Here is a 23070-nt window from a genome sequence, read left to right as displayed (position 1 = left end):
CATCCGAGTGAGTTCATAAACGATTGCCAATGGTCTGGTTTTATCATAGATATATAAACCTAGATTTGCCATTAGGGAAAAAGCCTGTCAGACTTAAATTTGCAAAGATGAAATGATGAAAGATGAAATGTTGCACACAAATCATGAGCCATCAAGGCTTTATTTGCCACGCTCTCCTATCCCCTTCTCTCTTTTCCCCTTCCCTCTTCTCCTAAGAAGAAGTGGGAAGGGAGAAGGGGTAGGGAGAAAAGAGAAGGGGGAAAGGAGAGGGGGAAAATAGCCCACCCACCCGAAGAGCCAGACCCTGGCTAGGTATAAGACTAATATCATGCTGAACTAAACATGACTAAATATGATGAGCCTGTGAAGTTTTGATCTGATCAGGGAAGTAGAACCAGTGGCTTTCTTAGCTTCATAACGTGCTCTAATCGAAATATATCTCTTTGCTATCTCACGAGCTAGGCTACTGGCATGATGATTACACAATAGCATGATGTTGAACCTCGGCAACTTCTCCATGGTGGCAATTAGTGCTAGCCTGGGAATGTTTTTCATCAATCCAGCACTACTAAGCAACACTCTCATCGCTTTCTCACTATGGTTGCAAACCTCAATCACCACAGGTGAAGACAAAGTCAAGGCACCACGATTCTTATAGGTTGACTTGCAACAAAATGCACATTACAGTTATTTGATATGAAAAGATTCACCTTGTGTTACTCTGCTGTATTGTAGGTGCAAAATATGTGGAAATGTGATTACAAGCTCTTAAAAGCTCAAAAACGAACAGTTATTCGCAGCCACACGAGACCGCCGTAGTTTGGATTCTCTTTCCAAAACGGCTCAAATGTGACGTAGCTGTGTGAGATGGTTTCTGTTTACACTTTCACGCAACCTCATTCGTCGAAATATTTTCACAAATATACTTCACGCATTCAATAAAACCATGTCCATTGTTCTTACGCGTCTATTTTATCGATCTACGGCGGTTTCATGATGGCTGCGATTAACTGTTTGTTTTTGAGCTTTTAAAGAGCTTGTAATCACATTTCCACATATTTTGCACTTACAACACAGCAAAGTAAGACATGGTGAATCTTTTAATACCAAATAACTGTAATGTGAATTTTGTTGCAAGTCAACCTGTGATTAGGAATTCGTTGCTTGGTTGACATCATAGTTGGTAACACTCACGATGCTAGTGATACAATCATTACACTTCAGCTTTAGTGACTGAAATACATAGCCAGTTGTAAAATAATCATTGTCTCATTTTTTCCTTAAGACAAACTTGCATACTCATATTTAGTCATGTTTAGTTGAGCATGATATTAGTCTATTTAGGCCTACCTAGCCAGGTTCTGTCTCTTTAGGTGGGTGGGTGGGCTATTTGCCCCCCTCGCCTTTCCCCTTCTCTCTTTTCTCCTTCCCTCTTTGCTCCTTCCCCCTTCTCCCTTCCCACTTCTTCTTAGGAGAAGATGGAAGGGGAAAATAGAGAAAGGGGATAGGAGATCGGGGCAAATAAAGCCTTGATGGCTCATGATTTGTGTGCAACATTTCATAACTTTTATAGTTTTAATCTAAGGTGGTTATCAGATATTATCACAGAATCGCTTTAGTTTACTGGATTATGTATCCAAGAAGGTTTTTACGTGAAAATAAAAGTGATTTTGTCACCTTCTCCTCATTAGCTCCATTTTCAACAACAGTGCAGTCAAGCATGAGGTACAATTCAATGACGTAACGTCATGCTATTTAAGTCTGACAAGACAACCAATGGGAATAGCTATTATTAGCCAATTTAGGTTTATATCTATGGGTTTTATTAATAATAAAGTTGTTCCAGAAATTGTTCATTGTTCAGTAGTAAAACGCAAACTGTGTTTGCATAATAGAATACAGGAGAGACAACTTTTTGCAATCCGGAGTAATGCACTCACAGAATAACTCGTGCAATCATCTTGTGTCAAAGTTTACAAGCAGTTGTAGGCTACAGTTTCTGAAACTCATCTTGACATATGTTGTTAATGGTTACCATGAAGAGGGAAAGCAGGTGGCCTGCCACTGATCTAAAGCTCTTGGTATATATACCGTAAGTCCTTATGCTGAAGCCGTGCGGCTTGTCATTAGACGCGGCCTGTGGTTTAAGGTCATAGGCCGCGGCTAAAGCCAAGTTTTTAAAACTTACGTGGGGCTCAGGGCGGCTTCTCGATAAATGAGGTCTCTGCTCAGTTCCGGGCTATAACCATAGAATTGCAGTCATGATGCACTTTTATGTACGGCGTTTTGGCGACTTACTCGTTTATTTTCAAGGTCATGTTTATGGAATACTTTAGACTAAAGAAGAATTTATCGCTCATGTTTAACTTACCACAGTCATATGCAGTCAAACATGGATAACTCAAACTTCTTGGGACCGAGCGAAAGTGTTCGAGTTATCAGAGTGTTCAAGTTATCAGAGCACTGTCACAAGTCCATGTATTTATTAATTAGTAGATATATGTAAATATATAAACTATAATATAAATCAAAAGCATAAATGGCTTGTTTCAAATTAAATGCTTCTAATGTAAAGTTTAAAAAATATTTATCAAGAAGTATAGAGATTTTTCTATCACTTGAGATTGGTTTGTTGTTTGAGGTGATGTTATTGCCGGGAAGTTTTTTATATTAAAATCGGCAAAACCTGTTTGCTGTTGAAATGCTCAGAAGAAAAGACATATATTTTTTTTGAGCATTTTAACCATGATCAATTTTGCCGATTTTTTTTAAAGTTTATCCGAAGGTTACCTTGCTTTTCCTTGCTTACGAAGAGCCATCGCTAAGCGGATGTTTGGCAAAAAATCAAATTTCACCAAACCTTAAAAAAAGTCGTGGACAAAATATTTTGCCGATGATGTTAATAACGAAGCCTATGAACTACGAAAAGTTGAGGTTTACCTCTATGGCATGGAATAAAGTGATTTTCTAAAGCGATAACAACCGTTTCGGTAGCCGTTGGGCAAAAAACTGTTCAAGTTAACAGAGTTGAGGTCGAGTTATCCAATGCAATTTATCATTACGTGGGAGCGGACCAAAAAACTGTTCGAGTTAACCATGTGTTCGAGCTATCCGAGGGCGAGTTATCCATGTTTGACTGTATATATATGAGCAATCTTTATTGTGTCATAGGTTATTCATTCTTGACCGGCATCTTTCCATAAACGTGAAGCCCCTTAACAGCGCAATAAAAATCTAGCTGAGACATGGCAAGTAAGTTCTTGATGCAAGGGTTTAGGAATTTTAATTGGAACTTGGAAGTAAAAGAAAATTCTTTTCACATGTACTGGTGTAGTCTGTTTTCTTATTTAAGAGGACGGGGGTATAGCGAAACCCGTCTCAACACTCTCGCTCCCGAAGGCGTCAAGGACAACAAAACCTCAGTCATCAGTCGCGGTCTGTGGGCATATGCGGCTTGTCGGAGGATTATTTTTTCTATTGTGAGTCATCTGTTTTTGAGCCCAAGCCGTGCGGCTTGAGCATGAGGACTTATGGTATAATACAGGTATACTGTCCATTGTCATGGTAGTTATCTACACTTTGTCTAGATTTCATTTTAATTATATTTGTCGCCTCTCGATAGTCAGTTTTCTGAGTCAGTTTTTGCATTTCAAAAAGAAGAATTCATATAAGTTATAGCTGAAGTATGCACACAAAATTGCTCAAATATCCCATTACTGGCTAATTTGCTTATAATAGGAAGTGTTGCCTAAGCTGCTGTAAAAACTCGCTTATATGTCAATGGTTTGCAAACCTACCAATGGGACAATTTTAAATTTAGATGTTGCATGGGTATGCTGCAAATGTTTTTGGTGTTATTAAGATAGTATTCAGTGAACATAAACAACTTGAATTAGGTTAGTGACTGACGTTGCTACAACACTGCAACACTACAACACTACAACACTACAACACTACAGTACTACAACACTACAGTACTACAACACTACAGTACTACAACACTGCAACTGTCAGCTTACACTTACATCAAGGAAGTAAACTGTGGTGCATTTCACTGAGTTCATCACAATAAATGAAATACTTTGTGTTTACAATGAGTAGATGTCATCGCTGTCGTGTCAATTTAAAAAACCTATTCAATTTCACTGACCATGTACTGCACTGTGATTGGCTGCATCTGGCATCCCACATCCAAAACTAGAACCATTTTATATTGATGCACCTATGTAGCGCTTTCTTGTGGCTCTCTACTAACCATACATTTGTGTTTTAGGTGTAGTCTTAGAAGTTGAACAATTTGTCTTACATTATACATAAAGGGGAAATGTTCCCAGTTTGTGTAGCTCTATGATTATTGGCTATATTGATTTGCTAGGAATGTGGTTATGAAGACATTCAGGGATTGGCTGCTGTAGCTGGTGTTTGTTCATTGCTTTAATTTTAGTCTCAGGAAATAGAGGGACAGCTGTGGACGAGGGCTACGGCAGCACTCCGAGGAGAGCTGCCTCTGATGCAAGAAGGCCAAATGGGCGATCTGAGCAACTGGGGCCAGGGAGTCTTGCGCACGATGGAAAGGCTGGCAGCACTTATGAGGTGAGTAAAAAACAATAATATTACAATCATTTTATCTTAATAAAACTATAGATAACTTCATTAAACTAACAGTTTCATTAAAGTTTTGGCTAAAACATGAAACATCTTTTTGTAAAAAAATATTTTGAGACATTTTGGAGCTTTTTAGTACTGATTACCATGGTCAGTTGTCAGAGGTCAGAGGTCAGATGACTCCGGTTTGAAATTTTGAATTACTTCAATGCAGCTGGAACCGATTCAAATGGTCTTTCAATTAGCACACGAGGAAGTGTAGAGAGCACACGGGAGTCTCTGGTTTAACCCCAGGAAGTGTAGAGAGCACACGAGAGTCTGGTTTAACACCAGGAAGTGTAGAGAGCACACGAGAGTCTGGTTTAACACCAGGAAGTGTAGAGAGCACACGAGAGTCTGGTTTAACACCAGGAAGTGTAGAAAGCATACGAGAGTCTGGTTTAACACCAGGAAGTGTAGAGAGCATACGAGAGTCTGGTTTAACACCAGGAAGTGTAGAGAGCACACAAGAGTCTGGTTTAACACCAGGAAGTGTAGAGAGCACACGAGGGTCTGGTTTAACACCAGGAAGTGTAGAGAGCACACGAGAGTCTGGTTTAACACCAGGAAGTGTAGAGAGCACACGAGAGTCTGGTTTAACACCAGGCGGTGTAGAACCTGACTGGTTCCTGGTTTCTGTAAAACTCTTTTTTATGGTTTTCTGTGCCCATGTTTCTAAACTTGTTTCAGATGGCTAGTAAGAACGTAATTAGGTTGAACAGGCAACTGTTTTCTTTTAGCATTCAATGATGCAAAGGGCTCCCTTAGACACTAATGAATCTACATATTGCTGCTATTGCTATAGCTGTTATTTCCTAGTACTATAGCTGTTATTTCCTAGTACTATAGCTGCTATTTCCTAGTACTATAGCTGTTATTTCCTAGTTCTATAGCTGTTATTTCCTAGTTCTATAGTTGTTATTTCCTATTGATATAGATGTCTAGATGCAGTACTTTCATGTCTCTTTCATCTTGGTATATCACAGCTAGTCAACCTCCACTGCCCTCTAGCCTGTCGTAACTGTTTAACCATTAACTTTTGTTTTTTTTTCTTTTCATCATCATCTTGCCATCATAAGAAAAGGTGCGTTGTTGAGTTTTTTGGTTATTTTCCATTAAATCGCTTGTAACTTATCCAGCTAAATGCATGTTGAATGCTGCCCAGGACTGTTTAGCCAACTACCCCTTGTCACATTTTCTCTCTTGACAAGCTTCACTTATCTTTTTAGCTCATCAACCTGTTCCATTTCTTTCATTTCTTTCGTCAGATTACAAGTTCAATCAGTTCAACCACCTCTCTGGCACTCATTTGCATCTTTACAAAACCACCAAGCCTTGTCAACTTTTGTCATCCCGTACGACCATGCGCCCTTATTATACCTGTAGCCATTTGGCACTGGTTGATGCATGATTTGTTTTACACTATTTCTGCATGTTTGCGTGTGGCATGGCCTCTATACGTTTGCCATGTATTTATTATGAGTGTCCCCACATGTTTCACACATGTAAACCACCTGCACCTGTTGCCACCTGATACTATTAGTGTTTAGTTTAGCTTGTCATTTGCCTAACCGATGTTTTTGTAGGAAAACTACCAACTAGAAAAGAACAGTAATTTACAAGAAATAAAAATATCGAGCAACTTTGATACACCCGCAACAAGTGAATCAACAAACTTTGACTCCAATAATTTGGTGACCGACAATGCATTCCAGTCTAATCTACCAAGTAACGAAGGGTCAACTAACCAAACCAAGGTCAAAAGCTTTAGCCAAACGGAAGACAGTAATTTGGAAGGCTGCCAATCAGACGAAGACAAAACACATATAGAGGAGACAAACAGCACTGCTATTACTGAAACTGAATGTCAGCATTTTACAGACAACTGCGAGCTCACCATGCCTGCAGTATCCCTAGCCACTGTTGACAGCGATTGTGGTTCAGTCAACAGTAGCTCTGAGCGCATAGAGGGTGACATCCTTCACCTTAGTGACAACCCTAAATCTATAGATAGTGGCAGCCTTCACCCAAGTGACAGCCTCAAATCTGTGGATAGTGACAGCCCCAAACGTGTGGAGAGTGACAGCCTTCACCTTAGTGACGCGGATGACAATCAATTAGCGGTAGTTGAAGAAGTTAACCCTGACTCTGTTCCTAAATCCGTGAGTCACAACTTTATGTCTCGCACTCCTTGTACAGCTGAAGCCCTGATAGGCTCTTTTGGTAGACGGCGGGGTCTACCATATGTGTGATGAAATTGGGGATATTTTTTATTAATACCTAGTGATTGTCTCAAGCTTGAATATACAGTAGTTTGTTCATAAGGGAAAATATACCTCCTCTGATTTGGCACTATGACACGATAGAGCAGCGCAATTGCTTGCTGAGCCACAGATGCCACAGTTGAAAAGTTTTTATGCAGATACAAAAACATATTTTAGATTATAAAAATGTTTTAAATGTAAACAAATTAAAATGCAAACAATAAGCAACGGAGGAGTGTAACAGAAAAATTCAATTGATTACATTTACTTTTAGTAGTACGGTATGTATTTCTTACTCCAGATATTACAGGAAAGAGATATCAAGCTTTCAATGAGAGAAGAGATGATTGGTGTAGTTCTCTATGTGGGTGATCAGTAGTCATGCACTTGTCTGACTTCTAGTATCGCTTGTATGACTTCTAGTATCGCTTGTATGACTTCTATTATCGATTGTATGACTTCTATTATCGCTTGTATGACTTCTATTATCGCTTGTATGAGTCCTATTATCGCTTGTATGACTTCTATTATCCCTTGTACGACTTCTATTATCGCTTGTATGACTTCTATTATCGCTTGTACGACTTCTATTATTGTCCATAACGTTTTTAAACGTTAGGGTATTCAAGCTGAATACTCACTAGAGGCTTCCAGAGAACCTTCTAAACGAGAGAGTGATAGCTATGACGATGATGAAGACGAAGACTTTGGTTCGTACGGAGAGGGGGGTGCAACTCCACGCGCTGTCAACAGTAATAAGAAATCCAGAGTAGACATTCTTAGTGATATTTACAGGTACTTATAATGCTTTTTCATTGTCCGTTTGAAGATGAACTTGCACAAAACTTTAGTAGATTTATCGGAATGTATTGGTATTTTTTTATCATTTACGAATGTGTTTGATGTGATTTGACTGCCAGGATGTTTCAAGATTAAAGTCGACAAAACTTGATCGTGATTAAAATGCTCAAAAGAAAAATATGTACCAATATGATGTATAATACCATACTTATTCTAGTATGAATGCACTGGATGACCTCGAGGCAGCGCTCGGAGACAGCATGGAGTCTTTAAACTGTTCCAGCGATGATGAGCCAACTCCAGAAACCCCACAAATTCATTACCTATCAAAGTCGGCCTCTGGTGTAGAAGTCACAGCCCCCGCTCCCCTTCTGGTCGATGACAGTGAGGATAGCAACAGCGATGGGGAAGAGGCTGGTGTGGAGACACCTCTTCCCTCCTGGATTGTGGTATGCAACAGAAATTGATCATAGAGCTATAGGCTATATTCTCTAGAATCGTAGCGAATGCTTGTTGCTCACATAGCCGTGAAGTCTGTCGACTTGCGACTTACAATATCTGATCATTACTAGTTTGCTACCATTTACTAGGAACTACTTGCATGACTAGAGTCGGAACTACTTGCATGACTAGAGTCGGAACTACTTGCATGACTAGAGTCGGAACTACTTGCATGACTAGAGTCGGAACTACTTGCATGACTAGAGTCGGAACTACTTACATGACTAGAGTCGGAACTACTTGCATGGCTAGAGTCGGAACTACTTGCATGGCTAGAGTCGGAACTACTTTCATGACTAGAGTCGGAACTACTTTCATGACTAGAGTCGGAACTACTTTCATGACTAGAGTCGGAACTACTTACATGACTAGAGTCGGAACTACTTACATGACTAGAGTCGGAACTACTTGCATGACTAGAGTCGGAACTACTTGCATGGCTAGAGTCGGAACTACTTGCATGGCTAGAGTCGGAACTACTTGCATGGCTAGAGTCGGAACTACTTGCATGGCTAGAGTCGGAACTACTTGCATGGCTAGAGTCGGAACTACTTGCATGGCTAGAGTCGGAACTACTTGCATGGCTAGATTCGGAACTACTTGCATGGCTAGATTCGGAACTACTTGCATGGCTAGATTCGGAACTACTTGCATGGCTAGAGTCGGAACTACTTGCATGGCTAGAGTCGGAACTACTTACATGACTAGAGTCGAAACTACTTACATGACTAGAGTCGAAACTACTTACATGACTAGAGTCGAAACTACTTACATGACTAGAGTCGAAACTACTTACATGACTAGAGTCGAAACTACTTACATGACTAGAGTCGGAACTACTTACATGACTAGAGTCGGAACTACTTACATGACTAGAGTCGGAACTACTTACATGACTAGAGTCGGAACTACTTACATGACTAGAGTCGGAACTACTTACATGACTAGAGTCGGAACTACTTACATGACTAGAGTCGGAACTACTTACATGACTAGAGTCGGAACTACTTTCATGACTAGAGTCGGAACTACTTTCATGACTAGAGTCGGAACTACTTTCATGACTAGAGTCGGAACTACTTACATGACTAGAGTCGGAACTACTTACATGACTAGAGTCGGAACTACTTACATGACTAGAGTCGAAACTACTTACATGACTAGAGTCGAAACTACTTACATGACTAGAGTCGAAACTACTTACATGACTAGAGTCGAAACTACTTACATGACTAGAGTCGAAACTACTTACATGACTAGAGTCGAAACTACTTACATGACTAGAGTCGAAACTACTTACATGACTAGAGTCGGAACTACTTACATGACTAGAGTCGGAACTACTTACATGACTAGAGTCGGAACTACTTACATGACTAGAGTCGGAACTACTTACATGACTAGAGTCGGAACTACTTGCATGACTAGAGTCGGAACTACTTGCATGACTAGAGTCGGAACTGCTTACATGACTTGAGTCGGAACTGCTTACATGACTTGAGTCGGAACTGCTTACATGACTTGAGTCGGAACTGCTTACATGACTTGAGTCGGAATACTTACATGACTTGAGTCGGAATACTTACATGACTTGAGTCGGAATACTTACATGACTTGAGTCGGAATACTTACATGACTTGAGTCGGAATACTTACATAACTTGAATCTAAGGTTTTAGGGTTTAGAGTTAGGGTTTTAGTTGTTTACTTGGATTTTAGTTGTATACATGGATTTTAGTTGTATACATGGATTTTAGTTGTATACATGGATTTTAGTTGTTTTCTTGGGTTTTAGTTGTATACATGGATTTTAGTTGTATACTTGAATTTTTGTTGTATACATGGATTTTAGTTGTTTACTTGGGTTTTAGTTGTATACATGGATTTTAGTTGTATACTTGAATTTTAGTTCTATACTTGAATTTTTGTTGTATACATGGATTTTAGTTGTTAACTTGGGTTTTAAAAGTATACATGGATTTTAGTTGTATACATGGATTTTAGTTGTATACATGGGTTTTAGATGTATACATGGATTTTAGTTTTTTAAATGGATTTTAGTTGTATACATGGATTTTAGTTGTATACATGGATTTTAGTTGTTTACTTCGGTTTTAAAAGTATACATGGGTTTTAGTTGTATACATGGATTTTAGCTTTCAAATTAAGTTTTATAATGCATTTGTTAACACTCTCAGAAGAACAATAGGTGCCAAAATGGCGCTACTGGTCGCTACTCATCGCAACTAGTCGCTACTCGTCGCTACTCATCGCAACTAGTCGCTACTAGTAGCTACTAGTAGCGACTAGTTGCGACTAGTAGCTACTAGTTGCGACTAGTTGCTACTAGTAGCGACTAGTAGCGACTAATAGCTACTAGTAGCGACTAGTTGCTACTAGTAGCGACTAGTTGCACGGCTGCCTATCTCTCATTATTGATATCGGCCATTTACATCAAGTTGCAGAGTTACCTGTCTCTCCTCTGTCAGTCTCTTGCCAAAGTGTAACTATAGGCGTCGTAATCGCATTTTCATTTGGATCTGAGCGTTTTAATCGCCATCAAGCTTTTTAGATTTTAATCTTCTAACATCCTGGCAGTCAGATCACCTCAAACACAAAAAAGTTAGCAAATGATAGAAAAATAGCGATACTTTCTGATGAAGTCTACTAGAATTTTGTAAAAGTTTATCTTTAATATTGCAGTCTAGTAAAGGCTTGCACCAATGGAATGTTGCAATAAACACAAGCCTTTGAGAAACGTCAATACGCTACCATTCTCTGCTTGTTCTTGGTAGGTCGGAGTAGCTGTCATAGTTCTCTCAACTAAAGGTGATGCCCCAGACAAGGGATACGTCCAGTTTGTTGGTGAGACAGATTTTGCTACTGGCACCTGGATAGGAGTCGAGCTGGACAGACCTCGAGGTTAGTTCACTCTTGCTATAACGTACAGCTGAAACCTTGTTTTGCAACATACTATGTAAAATATGAGTTAACCTTGACTTAGCTTCATATACCGTAAAACCTCTAATTGAACGCCATGGCGCTCTATTTTTCAGCCATTCCTCGAAAAGTGGCAGTCAAATAGAGGTGCGACTTACAATATCTTGCGACAATATCTTCAAATAGAGGCTGGCGTTGTATTTTTCAAATGGCTCATCAGAATGTTGGGAAGATAAATTTAGCTATTTTATGGGCGAAGCGAATGTCGCCTATATTTTGCCCTCTCTTTCCAGCATAGCGTCGTTAACCCTTCTGATGCAAAAGATCTGCTAACTTACCTCCAATTTGTCAAAGATCTCTTAATAAATATGCACTGGGAAGCCGAAAAATATCTCTACCAATTGATATATATTGGTTACAAATTTACAATTAACATGTGATGATATTGTAGCTTATGTTCTGCTTCGCAATTTGTTGGAGCTTTCAATTTTTCATTTCATTCTACATTAGAAGGCAGATTTTTATTTTATATCTATTTTATATTTAACAATGTTGCATAAAAGCTCATTGCACTCATTGATATGTTTGCTACAGTTTCAGCCAAAATTAGCTTGTTATGTTCAATAGAAGAGAAGTTACGAGCATTGATTCATTGTAAGGTCAAATTATCGCAATGATGCTATCGAATAATATGCTATAAATCTGCAAATTTATAAGTTATATAACAATAATCCAAGAAATGCTACAAATATATATTCTTGAACAAGTGATACAAACCAAATTTCAAAACTACAAAACAGGGAGTTTTTGAAATTGATTTGTGGTGTTCATAAGAGAGCGAAGATGCTGCAAACGAAGCCTTAAATAGGTTAAGGAGAGGTCATATGTGATAAGTAAAGAGGTCATATGTGATAAGTGAAGAGGTCATATGTGATAAGTGAAGAGGTCATATGTGATAAGTAAAGAGGTCATATGTGATAAGTAAAGAGGTCATATGTGATAAGTGAAGAGGTCATATGTGATAAGTAAAGAGGTCATATGTGATAAGTGAAGAGGTCATATGTGATAAGTAAAGAGGTCATATGTGATAAGTAAAGAGGTCATATGTGATAAGTGAAGAGGTCATATGTGATAAGTAAAGAGGTCATATGTGATAAGTGAAGAGGTCATATGTGATAAGTGAAGAGGTCATATGTGATAAGTAAAGAGGTCATATGTGATAAGTAAAGAGGTCATATGTGATAAGTAGAGGTCATATGTGATAAGTAAAGAGGTCATATGTGATAAGTAAAGAGGTCATATGTGATAAGTGAAGAGGTCATATGTGATAAGTGAAGAGGTCATATGTGATAAGTGAAGAGGTCATATGTGATAAGTGAAGAGGTCATATGTGATAAGTGAAGAGGTCATGTGTGATAAGTGAAGAGGTCATGTGTGATAAGTGAAGAGGTCATGTGTGATAAGTGAAGAGGTCATATGTGATAAGTGAAGAGGTCATATGTGATAAGTAAAGATAAAATACAAAAACAAACTCAAACCAAAAACAATATAGATAACTCCTTTGTTAATTTAAGTCCGCCGAGCTCCATATCTTTATCACCATTTCTACCTGTGTCCTCTACAGCTCTTGTATTGTCAAGGCTGCACCTTCATTCACTATGTTTCCATGATGCGCAGCGCTTCGCTGCAACCCCTTCCGAGGTCGAGGGGATTGTACGTTTACATGCTGCGCAGTGGTTTTCAGCAAATTAGCCAGAGAAGAGAAATTGTATAAACTGGATCGCTGGATGGATACATGGAATTGATCATGGATACCGAACGTCAGAAACGGTCTTTTTATGCTTTTGTCATCATTATACTTTTATTTACAATACACATTCACAATGTTTTACAAATCTTAACACACTTTTTACAAATAATATATTTTTAATAAATATTTATTTAAGTAATAGAATATTTAAATGTTACTTCAGGACTTGCCAACTATTTTTCAAAAAGTGTTGGTATCGATAACAAAGTCCAGGAAAGTAATAACTTCATCATCCTCGTAGGAACAGACCATAATTAAATTTAAGTAAAAAAATATCGGAAGAATAGCAAAACAAGATAAGCAGGATTACTGTAGTACTAGTTTATGGCGCTCGAAGAATCCGTCTCCACGGCATGAGAGCTATGCGCAGCCACTGCGCAATTGATGTTTCCTTGCTGCGAATTTGCACTGGCTTCGCACTGATTTCAGTGCACAGACGCCGTTTCCATGATTCGGAGAGAGTGCAACTCCGAAGTACTGCGCATCATGCAAACGTAGTGTTTCACAACACAGTAAACAAGCTCAAACATCATTGATTGCTGTCTTATCCATTTAGTTTCTTACATGGATTTCAGTTGTTTACAAGGCTTTTAGTTTCTTACATGGAATTCAGTTGTTTACAAGGTTTTTAGTTTCTTACATGGATTTCAGTTTTTGCATTAATTTTTTTAAGTAGTGCAATATAATGCATTTGTTGTAATGCTGTATTCAAGCGGCTGAAGCTCAAAACGCTGGGCTGTGAATCAAGGTGAACCGAATGTCATGTATTCTTATGGTAACATTTAATCCAACACCTTTTGATAGCATTACAGCGCTAGTTATAAGGCTAGGAATGCCATTACTACGACTTATGAACTGCTGCCAAATATTCTTGTTTGGATTACAGCAGGTCTGAATTTGGGTTTAGATATGAGAAATGCCAGTTGAGATAGCCGTCTCTACAATCTCTACAATTAATAACCAGCCCTTTGGCATTAGTTCTACTGTAAGTGGCAAGTGCTTATTGTTCTGGAAGAATCATCATTGGCTATCTGCATGAGAAAAGGTGCTCTTTAGCATCATTCTTTGGTATTTCTCCAGCCTTCTAACACCACATGTCATCCTGTACTACTACACTACAGCTGGTGTTAAGTGTTTACTGTCTGTATGAGGGTTTGTAGAAAAAACTCCTTGCCAGGGTGGGGACCTGTGAACATAATAAACTCATTGTTGGGGTACCTGTGGACAAAAGAGATTCTAGACTAATTGTGATAAGGGATTTTGGGATAAGTGATACTAGTGATTTTTTTTCTAACTTATCATTTACTCGTGATTTTCTGTCTATGACAGAGTCACAAGCTATCACAAGCTATGCAGGCTTCAAGTTTGCTCTCATGCAACTGGCTCCTGTTGGTACCGCTCGCTGTATGATTGCGACAGCGAGCGGTATGATGTTCTTCAGTAAGATTTAAACTAGATCATTACTGGCTGTGATAGTCTGTGATAGTATGGTCTTCCACTCCTCATTCTAGCCTTGATGCCGCTTCAACACTATTATGGGCTATCTTTGAATGTGGATAACAAAATATTTTATCTAGTATGCTTGAAACATCTATTCATCGCAAAAAATTCAGGAGTTGCTAGATTTTAGCCCAGCTTTGTATGTGCATCTCGCAATAGTTATATTAGCAAGTTTTAGCAATGGGTGGGAAAGTTTAAAAGGAGTTTACAAGGGACTATATTGTTAATAACCATAAGCTTTAGGGTGGAGATGGGATGTCGGTGTGGCTAAAGCCAATAATTTGAAAATAGCACAGCTCTAATCATTGCAACCCACCTTTACAAGCTGCTAGGTCTGATCAACTTGTCCATGGGAACGGGTTTGAGAAAAGATGCAAATCTTCATCAACATCTTTTCATTCATCTGTACTTTTTTCGATGTTCGTAATTTATCCGTTCTGCTTCTTCCCAATCCATTTGTAGGTAAAAACAATGGTGCCGTGCAAGGTAAATCCTACTTTTCTTGCAAATCCAATCACGGAGTCTTTGTGCGGCACGACCGTCTCATCGAAGATGTTAAACGGCCAAAGATCTCTCCATCAGAGTCAGCGACTCCCAAATCGTCAAGCGTCTCCCGGACAGCTCCAACTGCCACCTCCACACCTTCGTATCTGAAGCCTACGAAGTCTAGTCAATTTAGGAAGACCTAGTCAGGCATTTTGGGCTCAGAAGCTTCGTGAGAGCTCAAACGTATTAGGAAAGCAAATGTTGTTCCTTGTCTGGTCACAACTCAGCTGTTTGTTTATAATCTAGGATCACAAGCCAAACACGCGAAAGACAGTAAACGTTTTTGGAACTGATCACTGGTTTGTAGTATCTCTCCCCACCCTCTGGTCTGTATTTCATGTACTGCTTCTTTTGGCATCCGCCGAACCTGGTACTTGGTTAGTTCTATTTAAGCAATGAGAAGTTCTGTTAGGCTTTAAATTTTCTATTGTCACTATTATGTCATCCTTATAAGATCAGCTTTACATTGTGATGAATTATTTTTAGACATATATTATGCATATCATATGCTTCTTTCATGTTCCTATATATGGGTAAGCATTATGTTGAAGTTATTAAATTATGACATAATTTCAGGTTAATACACTCCATGTTGTTTTCTCCAACCAGTTTTAACCAGCTTAAGTTGCAATTATGCACTCATTTCAAGTTGTCCTTTACTGCTCATATTGTATGACTTGAAGGGTTACAGTGACTAGTGGAAGTTTATAAGTTTGACCTTGACATGTAGCTTAATCATGAAATTGTCATTTAATTCAACTCTATTGTCTCATTGTTGGTACATACTTAACAATATAAATCCGTGCACTCTTTAAATATAACTCCAACCATCTTACTAGAATCTTGCTACAATCAGTTGATAGAAACCTTTATTCGGAGTTGTGTTACCTTTTTCGAGCTGTGGTAACTTTCTGCTATTGAGCTTGCATGTTGAAAGAGCTAAAACCGATTCAGGGCTGAGAGAACTGTTCAGAAAAAGAACACTTTGGTTAAAGCATCTGATTTTGTTTTATTAAATAATTAGTTGTTTAAGAGATGAGATAACTCCAATGGAAAAATACTTTCACTCGGTTGATGCTTCATCATCAATCAGCTTCATCTGCAAATACAAAAATATGCATAATAGCACCATCCTTCCTGATAACAATTTCATTTTGCTGACAATTAATGTTTTGAGGATAGCAAACCTTCTAAATATCAACAACAGTGATTAGCTACAAGTGTCACAACACACAAAAAGCTAGTGTTTGGGGCATTGGCGGAATCTTTCTCAATGCTTGGTTAAGCACATTAAGGATACACTCAGGTTAGCTTTATTGTAACATACAGTAATACAGGAAATACAGTCAAACATGGATAACTCGAACTTCACGGGACCGAGCAAAAGTGTTCGAATTATCAGAGCGTTCAAGTTATCAGAGCACTGTCACAAGTCCATGTATTTACTTATTTATTAGTAGATACATGTACATATGCAAACTATAATATAAATCAAAAGCACAAATGGCTTGTTTCAAATTAAATGCTTCTAATGTAAAGTTTAAAACGTTTTTATCAAAAAGTATAGAGATTTTTCTATCACTTGAGATTGGTTTGTTGTTTGAGGTGATGTTATTGCCAGGACGTTTTTTTTTAGATTGACATTGGCAAAACTTGATCGTTGTTGAAATGCTCAAAAGAAAAGACATCTTTTTCTTTTGAGCGTTTTACCCACGATCAATTTTGCCGACTTTTCTTGAAGTTTATGCAACTTCAAGAAAAAGTTACCAAAGAAAAATCCCTTACTTTACCTGGGATTCGTTAAGAGCAACACTCCGAGGCAGTTCAATTAAAAGTTTTACGAGGTTTAACGGTACATTGTATATCACTCACGCTTTTTGAATGTGCGTGGCGAAAATCCTTGCGCGCGTGACCCGGCAAGCCCGTGCTATTAATCGTATAGCAGTATAAATCAAATTTGACCAAACCTTTAGAAAAGTCGTTGACAAAATTATTTTGCCGATGGTGGTAATAACAACGCTTATGAATTACGAAAATATGAGGTTTACCTTTATGGCTTTGAATAAAGTGATTTTCTAAAGCGATAACAACCGTTTCGGTAGTCGTTGGGCAAAAAACAGTTCGAATTAACAGTGTTGAGTTCGAGTTATCTATAGCAATTTATCATTACGTGGGAACAGACCAAAGAAACTGTTCGAATTAACCATGTGTTCGAGCTATCCGTGGCCGAGTTGTTCATGTTTGACTGTATATGTCATTTTGCCTGATGGGTCACACCACACACACACTAGTGTTGGGCCACTATATAATTTAGTGCCGGATAGGATATCCTTGCACTTTATTATCGGTTTTTTCGGTGTCGGTATTTACCATCTTCGGTATCCTTTGCCAACTAAGAAAGCTTGGTATTGCAGTTTGGTATATGGTTTTCACTCATTGGTATCTTTATGCTTCCATCTTTGGAGAAGAACTCTCAAACTTTCTAGGCTGGTGGCATTATCAATGTAAGACGTAATATAATACTAGATACCTATTATAATAGGTAAGAGTGGAAATGTTCGTTGAAGAAAGAGTAATATAATTTGCATGTGTTGTGTTTTCAGAATGTCTGAGAAAAAAGTTGTGATTGCCCATGTGCACTAAGAGACTCCTTTTGGTTGGCGTGTTCGTCAAAGCGGTGTTTTTGCAATTAACCATAACATCAATTGACGCACGATTGTAATCTCATTCAGTTACATGGTGATTGTGCGCGAGACGTCAAATGAGCTCTTTTATAAGCAGCTCATTGCGCGGGAGATTTTCCCGCGCATCACGTCGCTGGTAATGCTGTAGCCTGTCAAAAACAAAAATCTATCCGGATAACCATTTACCGACAGGCTCTTACGGATAAATACCGATTATATCAAACCAGCTGCGGATAACTAGCTATCACCAAAAATGATAGGTTTTCCCGGATACCGGGAATCCCTCGGTATTGGTAAGAGCGGATAACTCCTTACTATGCTATTTTCTACTACTATAATTATGATGCATAATGTAAAACCTGCCAGACAAACACACTAACCTTTTAGTGTCTGCGACACCATCATCTTCTACATTCCGGTTTGAACAGCTATCCATAGAGCAGGCACAGAGGTCAGTGCAGGGTAATCCTTAATTCTGGCAAAAGCACCTCCCAACGCAGGAGGTCTTGCATCGGCAGAACACAGTCTAAAATAACACCAAATATGGTCTTACAATTTGGAGCAAATATAACCAATCTATAATTTTTCAGTCCCCCCTTTCTACTGTATTTGAGGGTTTGGGATTAAGATTTGTAACAAAATCAAAAACTGCAACTGAATTACACCAATAATAAATTGGTCCTTTCAACACATTCATATATACATTTAGGAACTTTCCACACTATAATGTATATGGTGCCTGAGAACATGAAAACGTCTTTTGAGAAATCACTATAAAATACCTGTGCTAAACTGTGATTATTTAATGGTGGTTGAAGCCATTGGTGTGCTTATGATCTATTCTTGACACATGTTCTGGCAAAAAGGGTCTGGAGAGGATAAGAAATTTGTTAAATTTGACTGCTTTTTGAGCACTAAAAGCATCAAAAGGTTTACTATTTGATGCAGATGAAGAAAAAAACTTACCAGCATTGATAGTCTGTGCCTTACACAGTTTGTCATAGATGCATTTTCCCTTCCGAGTAACCCTCTTTGACTTAGCGTCACCACCACATATGACACAATGTATCTAATACGACTAGAGCCTGTCTTTGATCATTTAAGACGAGGCTCATAGTCTCGAGTCTTGACAGGAGTCTGCGGCCTCAATACTCAGAGGTATGGATGTATTTGGCTATGAAAATAAAACATAAATTTAGGAATGAGTCTATAATTCCCTAGTCAGAGTCACTAAATCCAGTTTTCTTTCAGCCTGTTTAGCTAAGAAACCATTGACAAACGCATGAAAAAGAATGCAGCTTGTAGTTTGAAAGCATATTAGGGAGGTCATCAGAATGCAACAGCAGTTGGTAACGCGGCTGCAATATGAACTCCAGTGTGATCTTATTCAATACTTCAGTATTCAAACTTTGATAGTTTTCAGTGAGAAAGTTGGTAAGGACAGGCAGTCGGGAAGCTATGACGCTGTATCTCACATGATAAGTCATGAAACTTACTTGTTGTTCAGAATGTGCCCTTTATAAGTTTCTTCTATGGTGAACTTAATGTAACAAGGTTGATGTGCTTCAAGCACATCACCTGTGTTCATCAAATCTGTGAGCGCTCTACAAAACATTTCAGTTGTAGAGCCAACCTTGTTTTAGCGATCCCGAACACAACCTAGGATCAGAGTTGGAAGATATGGTTGGTGTCAATATCAACATAACATCCAATCTGATTCATATAATAATCTACTGGGATCTAGTAAGCAGATCATATGACAAGAAAGCAGTAAAGAAAAGTTAATAACTTATTGAGTTGAGTATGAGCGGTTCCTCATGTTAGGTCTTCAGTACAAATCATGTTGTTTGGCCTTGATTGATAGATCATCACGCTCATCAAATTCAAACGAATTAGGTTACAATGGAATATTTAACCCTGTCACCTGTAGAATCTGGTCTGTGATGACATCTGCTAGTTGCTTGGAATGAATTGTCAGTCAATAGTGATTGAATCATCATAGTAATATGGACATCGTTCTTGCTATTCAATGACGATGAATTAATGGCTATAATCGTGAATGAATGTCTTCGATGTGATCATAAAAAATAATTACTTCTGCTTACTTCGCAATAGTTGTAAATATTTCTAAATGGTTGACCTTATAATTGGTTAACACGGTCAGTTACTGTTTTTATTTGTTGAGGTGGTAGAACTTCTAAATCACTTGAAGTTAGTAGCTCATGCACGCAGCACATGCTACTAACTTCAGCCGCCATTACTAAGCAATCTGGCGGGTTATGACGTTTTGTTCCAATTATCCAATCAGTCTGCGAAATTCCTTGTCGCAATGGCAACAGTGATTGACTTATTTATTACGCCTCCGCCATTTGATGAGTATGTGATTTAAGCATGAAATTGTATAAGAAATGACATTACAGAGTGCAACGTGCAAACAGGCAATATATAAATATCGAAGAATCTTTTGAGCGCATCATAATGCATAAGTTGAGAAAGGGAATAACAAGTCACAATTGAGTTACTCTGCGCCTAGACTATTACTGTTACTACCGCTCTTGCTCCAGAGTGACCTACCAGAGCGCTAACCTAATTGGTCGGGTTCATACTAGAGCTTTTATCTAATTGGGCAGGTTCATACTAGAGCTTTTCTCTAGGGGGTCGGGTTCGCACCAGAGCTATTCTCTAGTGGGTCATGATCATACCAGAGCTTTTACCTAGATGGTCAGGTCCTTACCAAAGCTGTTATATATTGAAGAAACACAAGCTTCCTATATTGGCTAAACCATCTAAAATGACCCAAATTTAATCGGACTATTTGTTAGACTTTGCATATTCTTAAGAGCTGTGCAGAAGTTATGCTAAACAAATCAGTATTATTCCGGCACCCCAGCCTGTTGTCAACAGACCAGGCACCCAAGCCTGTTGTCTACAGACCAGACACACCAGCCTGTTGTCAACAGACCAGGCACCCCAGCCTGTTGTCTACAGACCAGACACCAGCCCGTTGTCTACAGACCAGGCACCCCAGCCCGTTGTCTACAGACCAGGCACACCAGCCTGTTATCTACAGACCAAGTACCCCAGCCTGTTGTCTACAGACCAGGCACCCCAGCCTGTTGTCTACAGACCAGACACCCTAGCCTGTTGTCAACAGACCAGGCACCCCAGCCTGTTGTCTACAGACCAGACACACCAGCCCGTTGTCAACAGACCAGGCACACCAACCCGTTGTCTACAGACCAGGCACACCAGCCCGTTGTCTACAGACCAGGCGCCCCAGCCCGTTGTCTACAGACCAGGCGCCCCAGCCCGTTGTCTACAGACCAAGCACACCAGTCTGTTGTCTACAGACCAGGCACACCAGCCTGTTGTCTACAGACCAGGCACACCAGCCTGTTGTTTACAAACCAGGCATCCTAGCCTGTTGTCTACAGACCAGACACCCCAGCCTGTTGTCTACAGACCAGGCACCCCAACCTGTTGTCAACAGACCAGGCACCCCAGCCTGTTGTCTACAGGCCAGACACCCCAGCCTGTTGTCTACAAACCAGGCAACCCAGCCTGTTGTCTATAGACCAGGCGCACCAGCCTGTTGTCTACAGACCAGGCACCCCAGCCTGTTGTCTACAAACCAGGCACACTAGCCTGTTGTCTACAGACCAGGCACTCTAAACTAGGCCACAGCATCTCCTTACCCGTCTAAAGCCTGGTTCCCATATACATCGCAAAGCATCGGCGAGAGCACCGCAGGCTATTAGCGGTGAAATGGGAACCTACGCCCTGGGTAGCGCCGGCGCCAACGCAAGAGTTCAGCGCTGTTCACGAAGAGCCGCAGGCAAAGCTTTCCCGAAGTGCATTGTGCAGGTGAAGGTCAGCATTATCGAAACGGCATGGCGAGCCAACATTTTTATGCCGTTATTAGCGATGCAGCTTTATGTGAACATAAGCCGCCTAGCGTCGCAAGCGTTTTTCTGTGCAATATTCCGCCGCAGTCTTGCAATCGATATGCGAACCAAGCTTTAAAAAGGCATTAATTGTGCTAGTTGTGAAGACCCGCAATGGGCAAGGGTGGTGCTTGCCCATTGCGGGTCTTCACAACTAGCACAAGTGATGCCTTTTTAAAGCATCACTTGTGCTAGTTGTGCTCTGGTTTGCACCAGAGAAAAGCTCTGGTGCAAACCCGACCCCATAAAGAAAAGCTCTAGTATGAACCCGACCAACTGGTAACTAACTAGCTTAATACCAGTTAGTGGCGTTCAGAGTCGCCCTATCATGCCTGCTATAGGCTGCTAAGGCTATCATGCCTGCTATAATATGCTGCCAAGGCCAGCCAGCCAGCTAAGGCTGGCTGCTTAGCAGAAGCCTGCATTGCATAGCACTGCTGCGCAGGAGTCTGCATTCTTTAGCCTAGAAAAATACAAGATGATAGTTTTGTTTCAAAATTCTACTCAACGCAATTCATTCAACCCAATCTTTTTGGCAGACCGACATCAGTGTTATGTATTACAGATTTGGCGTTGTCAGATATCAGTCTTTGAAGAAAGGATGATGGCCCACATAATTGGCAGAAAACCATAAATTACTATAACTTATGATGACAGCTATGCATGCCAAAATGAAATTCATTTTTCTTTGGTACTACCGATCAGACCATCAGTTTATGTTCTACTAAAGTTTACCGCAGAGACTGGTCTCTGGTTTATATAGTTTATCTTATTTTTTTCTACATAAATCTTTGGGCTAAATCTGTTACGATTACCAATGGAGTGACCGATATAACATCGCAGCCAAGACGCATAGACGGAAGAAAACAACTCCCTTTCAGTGCAGCTAATGCATCAGGCGCAGTGCGTATTGTGACAAGCTGTTGTTTTGCTCGCTCCGTTCGACGGGGGGGGGGGGACAACTCCGTAAAAACAAGTTGGTCAAGACAGGCTAACTCACCCCTGAACTAGTTAACAATGCCTTGAGATATACTTTTACCAGGTTGTGCATGCCAGGAGATATAGCTTAGGCCTGGATGAAAATGTCTGTAGACTTAAGACTCTGGCGGTAGCATGCGCAGCAAAACGCTTGCTATATGTTCACATAAAGCCACATCGTTAATAATATCGTAAACATAATTGCGTAATCAAATAAAATTTTCGCTCGCCATGCCGTTCCTATAATGGTGACCTTAACCCGTACAGTGCATTTCGGGATTGTTTTGCCTGCGGCCGTTTGCGAAATTTGAACAGTGTTAAACTATTGCGATGCCGCCGGCAATTACCGGCGGTCCTCGGCGCATACGTTCCCATTTCAGCGCTAATAGCTTGCGGTGTGTCGCCGGTGCTTTGCGACATATATGGGAACCAGGCTTTAGCAATGCCGTTTGTAATCCT

The 23070-nt window shown here is 39.7% G+C and overlaps 1 protein-coding gene and 1 long non-coding RNA gene across 5 annotated transcripts in view; one reads left to right on the top strand and one right to left on the bottom strand.

Annotated features, from left to right (window-relative positions):
- LOC137388862 (kinesin-like protein KIF13A) overlaps positions 1–15828 on the top strand; it is a 136948-nt gene extending 121120 nt beyond the window's left edge. For all 4 annotated transcript variants that reach the window (XM_068075331.1, XM_068075330.1, XM_068075329.1 and 1 more), the window contains 6 exons: positions 4445–4593; positions 6231–6806; positions 7528–7703; positions 7927–8158; positions 11005–11131; positions 14922–15828. In XM_068075331.1, coding sequence (XP_067931432.1) covers positions 4445–4593; positions 6231–6806; positions 7528–7703; positions 7927–8158; positions 11005–11131; positions 14922–15148 — 1487 coding nt within the window. In that variant the 3' untranslated portion in view covers positions 15149–15828. The remainder of the gene's footprint in view (positions 1–4444; positions 4594–6230; positions 6807–7527; positions 7704–7926; positions 8159–11004; positions 11132–14921) is intronic.
- A 149-nt stretch (positions 15829–15977) lies between these two features.
- On the bottom strand, positions 15978–21085 carry LOC137387358 (uncharacterized). Its single transcript, XR_010977897.1, has 4 exons — positions 19186–21085; positions 18656–18863; positions 18070–18215; positions 15978–16104 (listed from the first exon to the last, which is right to left on the bottom strand). It is a non-coding gene; the product is annotated as an uncharacterized lncRNA (long non-coding RNA).
- Positions 21086–23070: the final 1985 nt, after the last annotated feature.

This window comes from Watersipora subatra, chromosome 2 (assembly GCF_963576615.1).
Source record: "Watersipora subatra chromosome 2, tzWatSuba1.1, whole genome shotgun sequence".
In the NCBI taxonomy this organism is placed as follows: domain Eukaryota; kingdom Metazoa; phylum Bryozoa; class Gymnolaemata; order Cheilostomatida; family Watersiporidae; genus Watersipora; species Watersipora subatra.
Note: the sequence above shows the minus strand (reverse complement) of the source record. Positions and strands in the feature narration are given on the sequence as shown.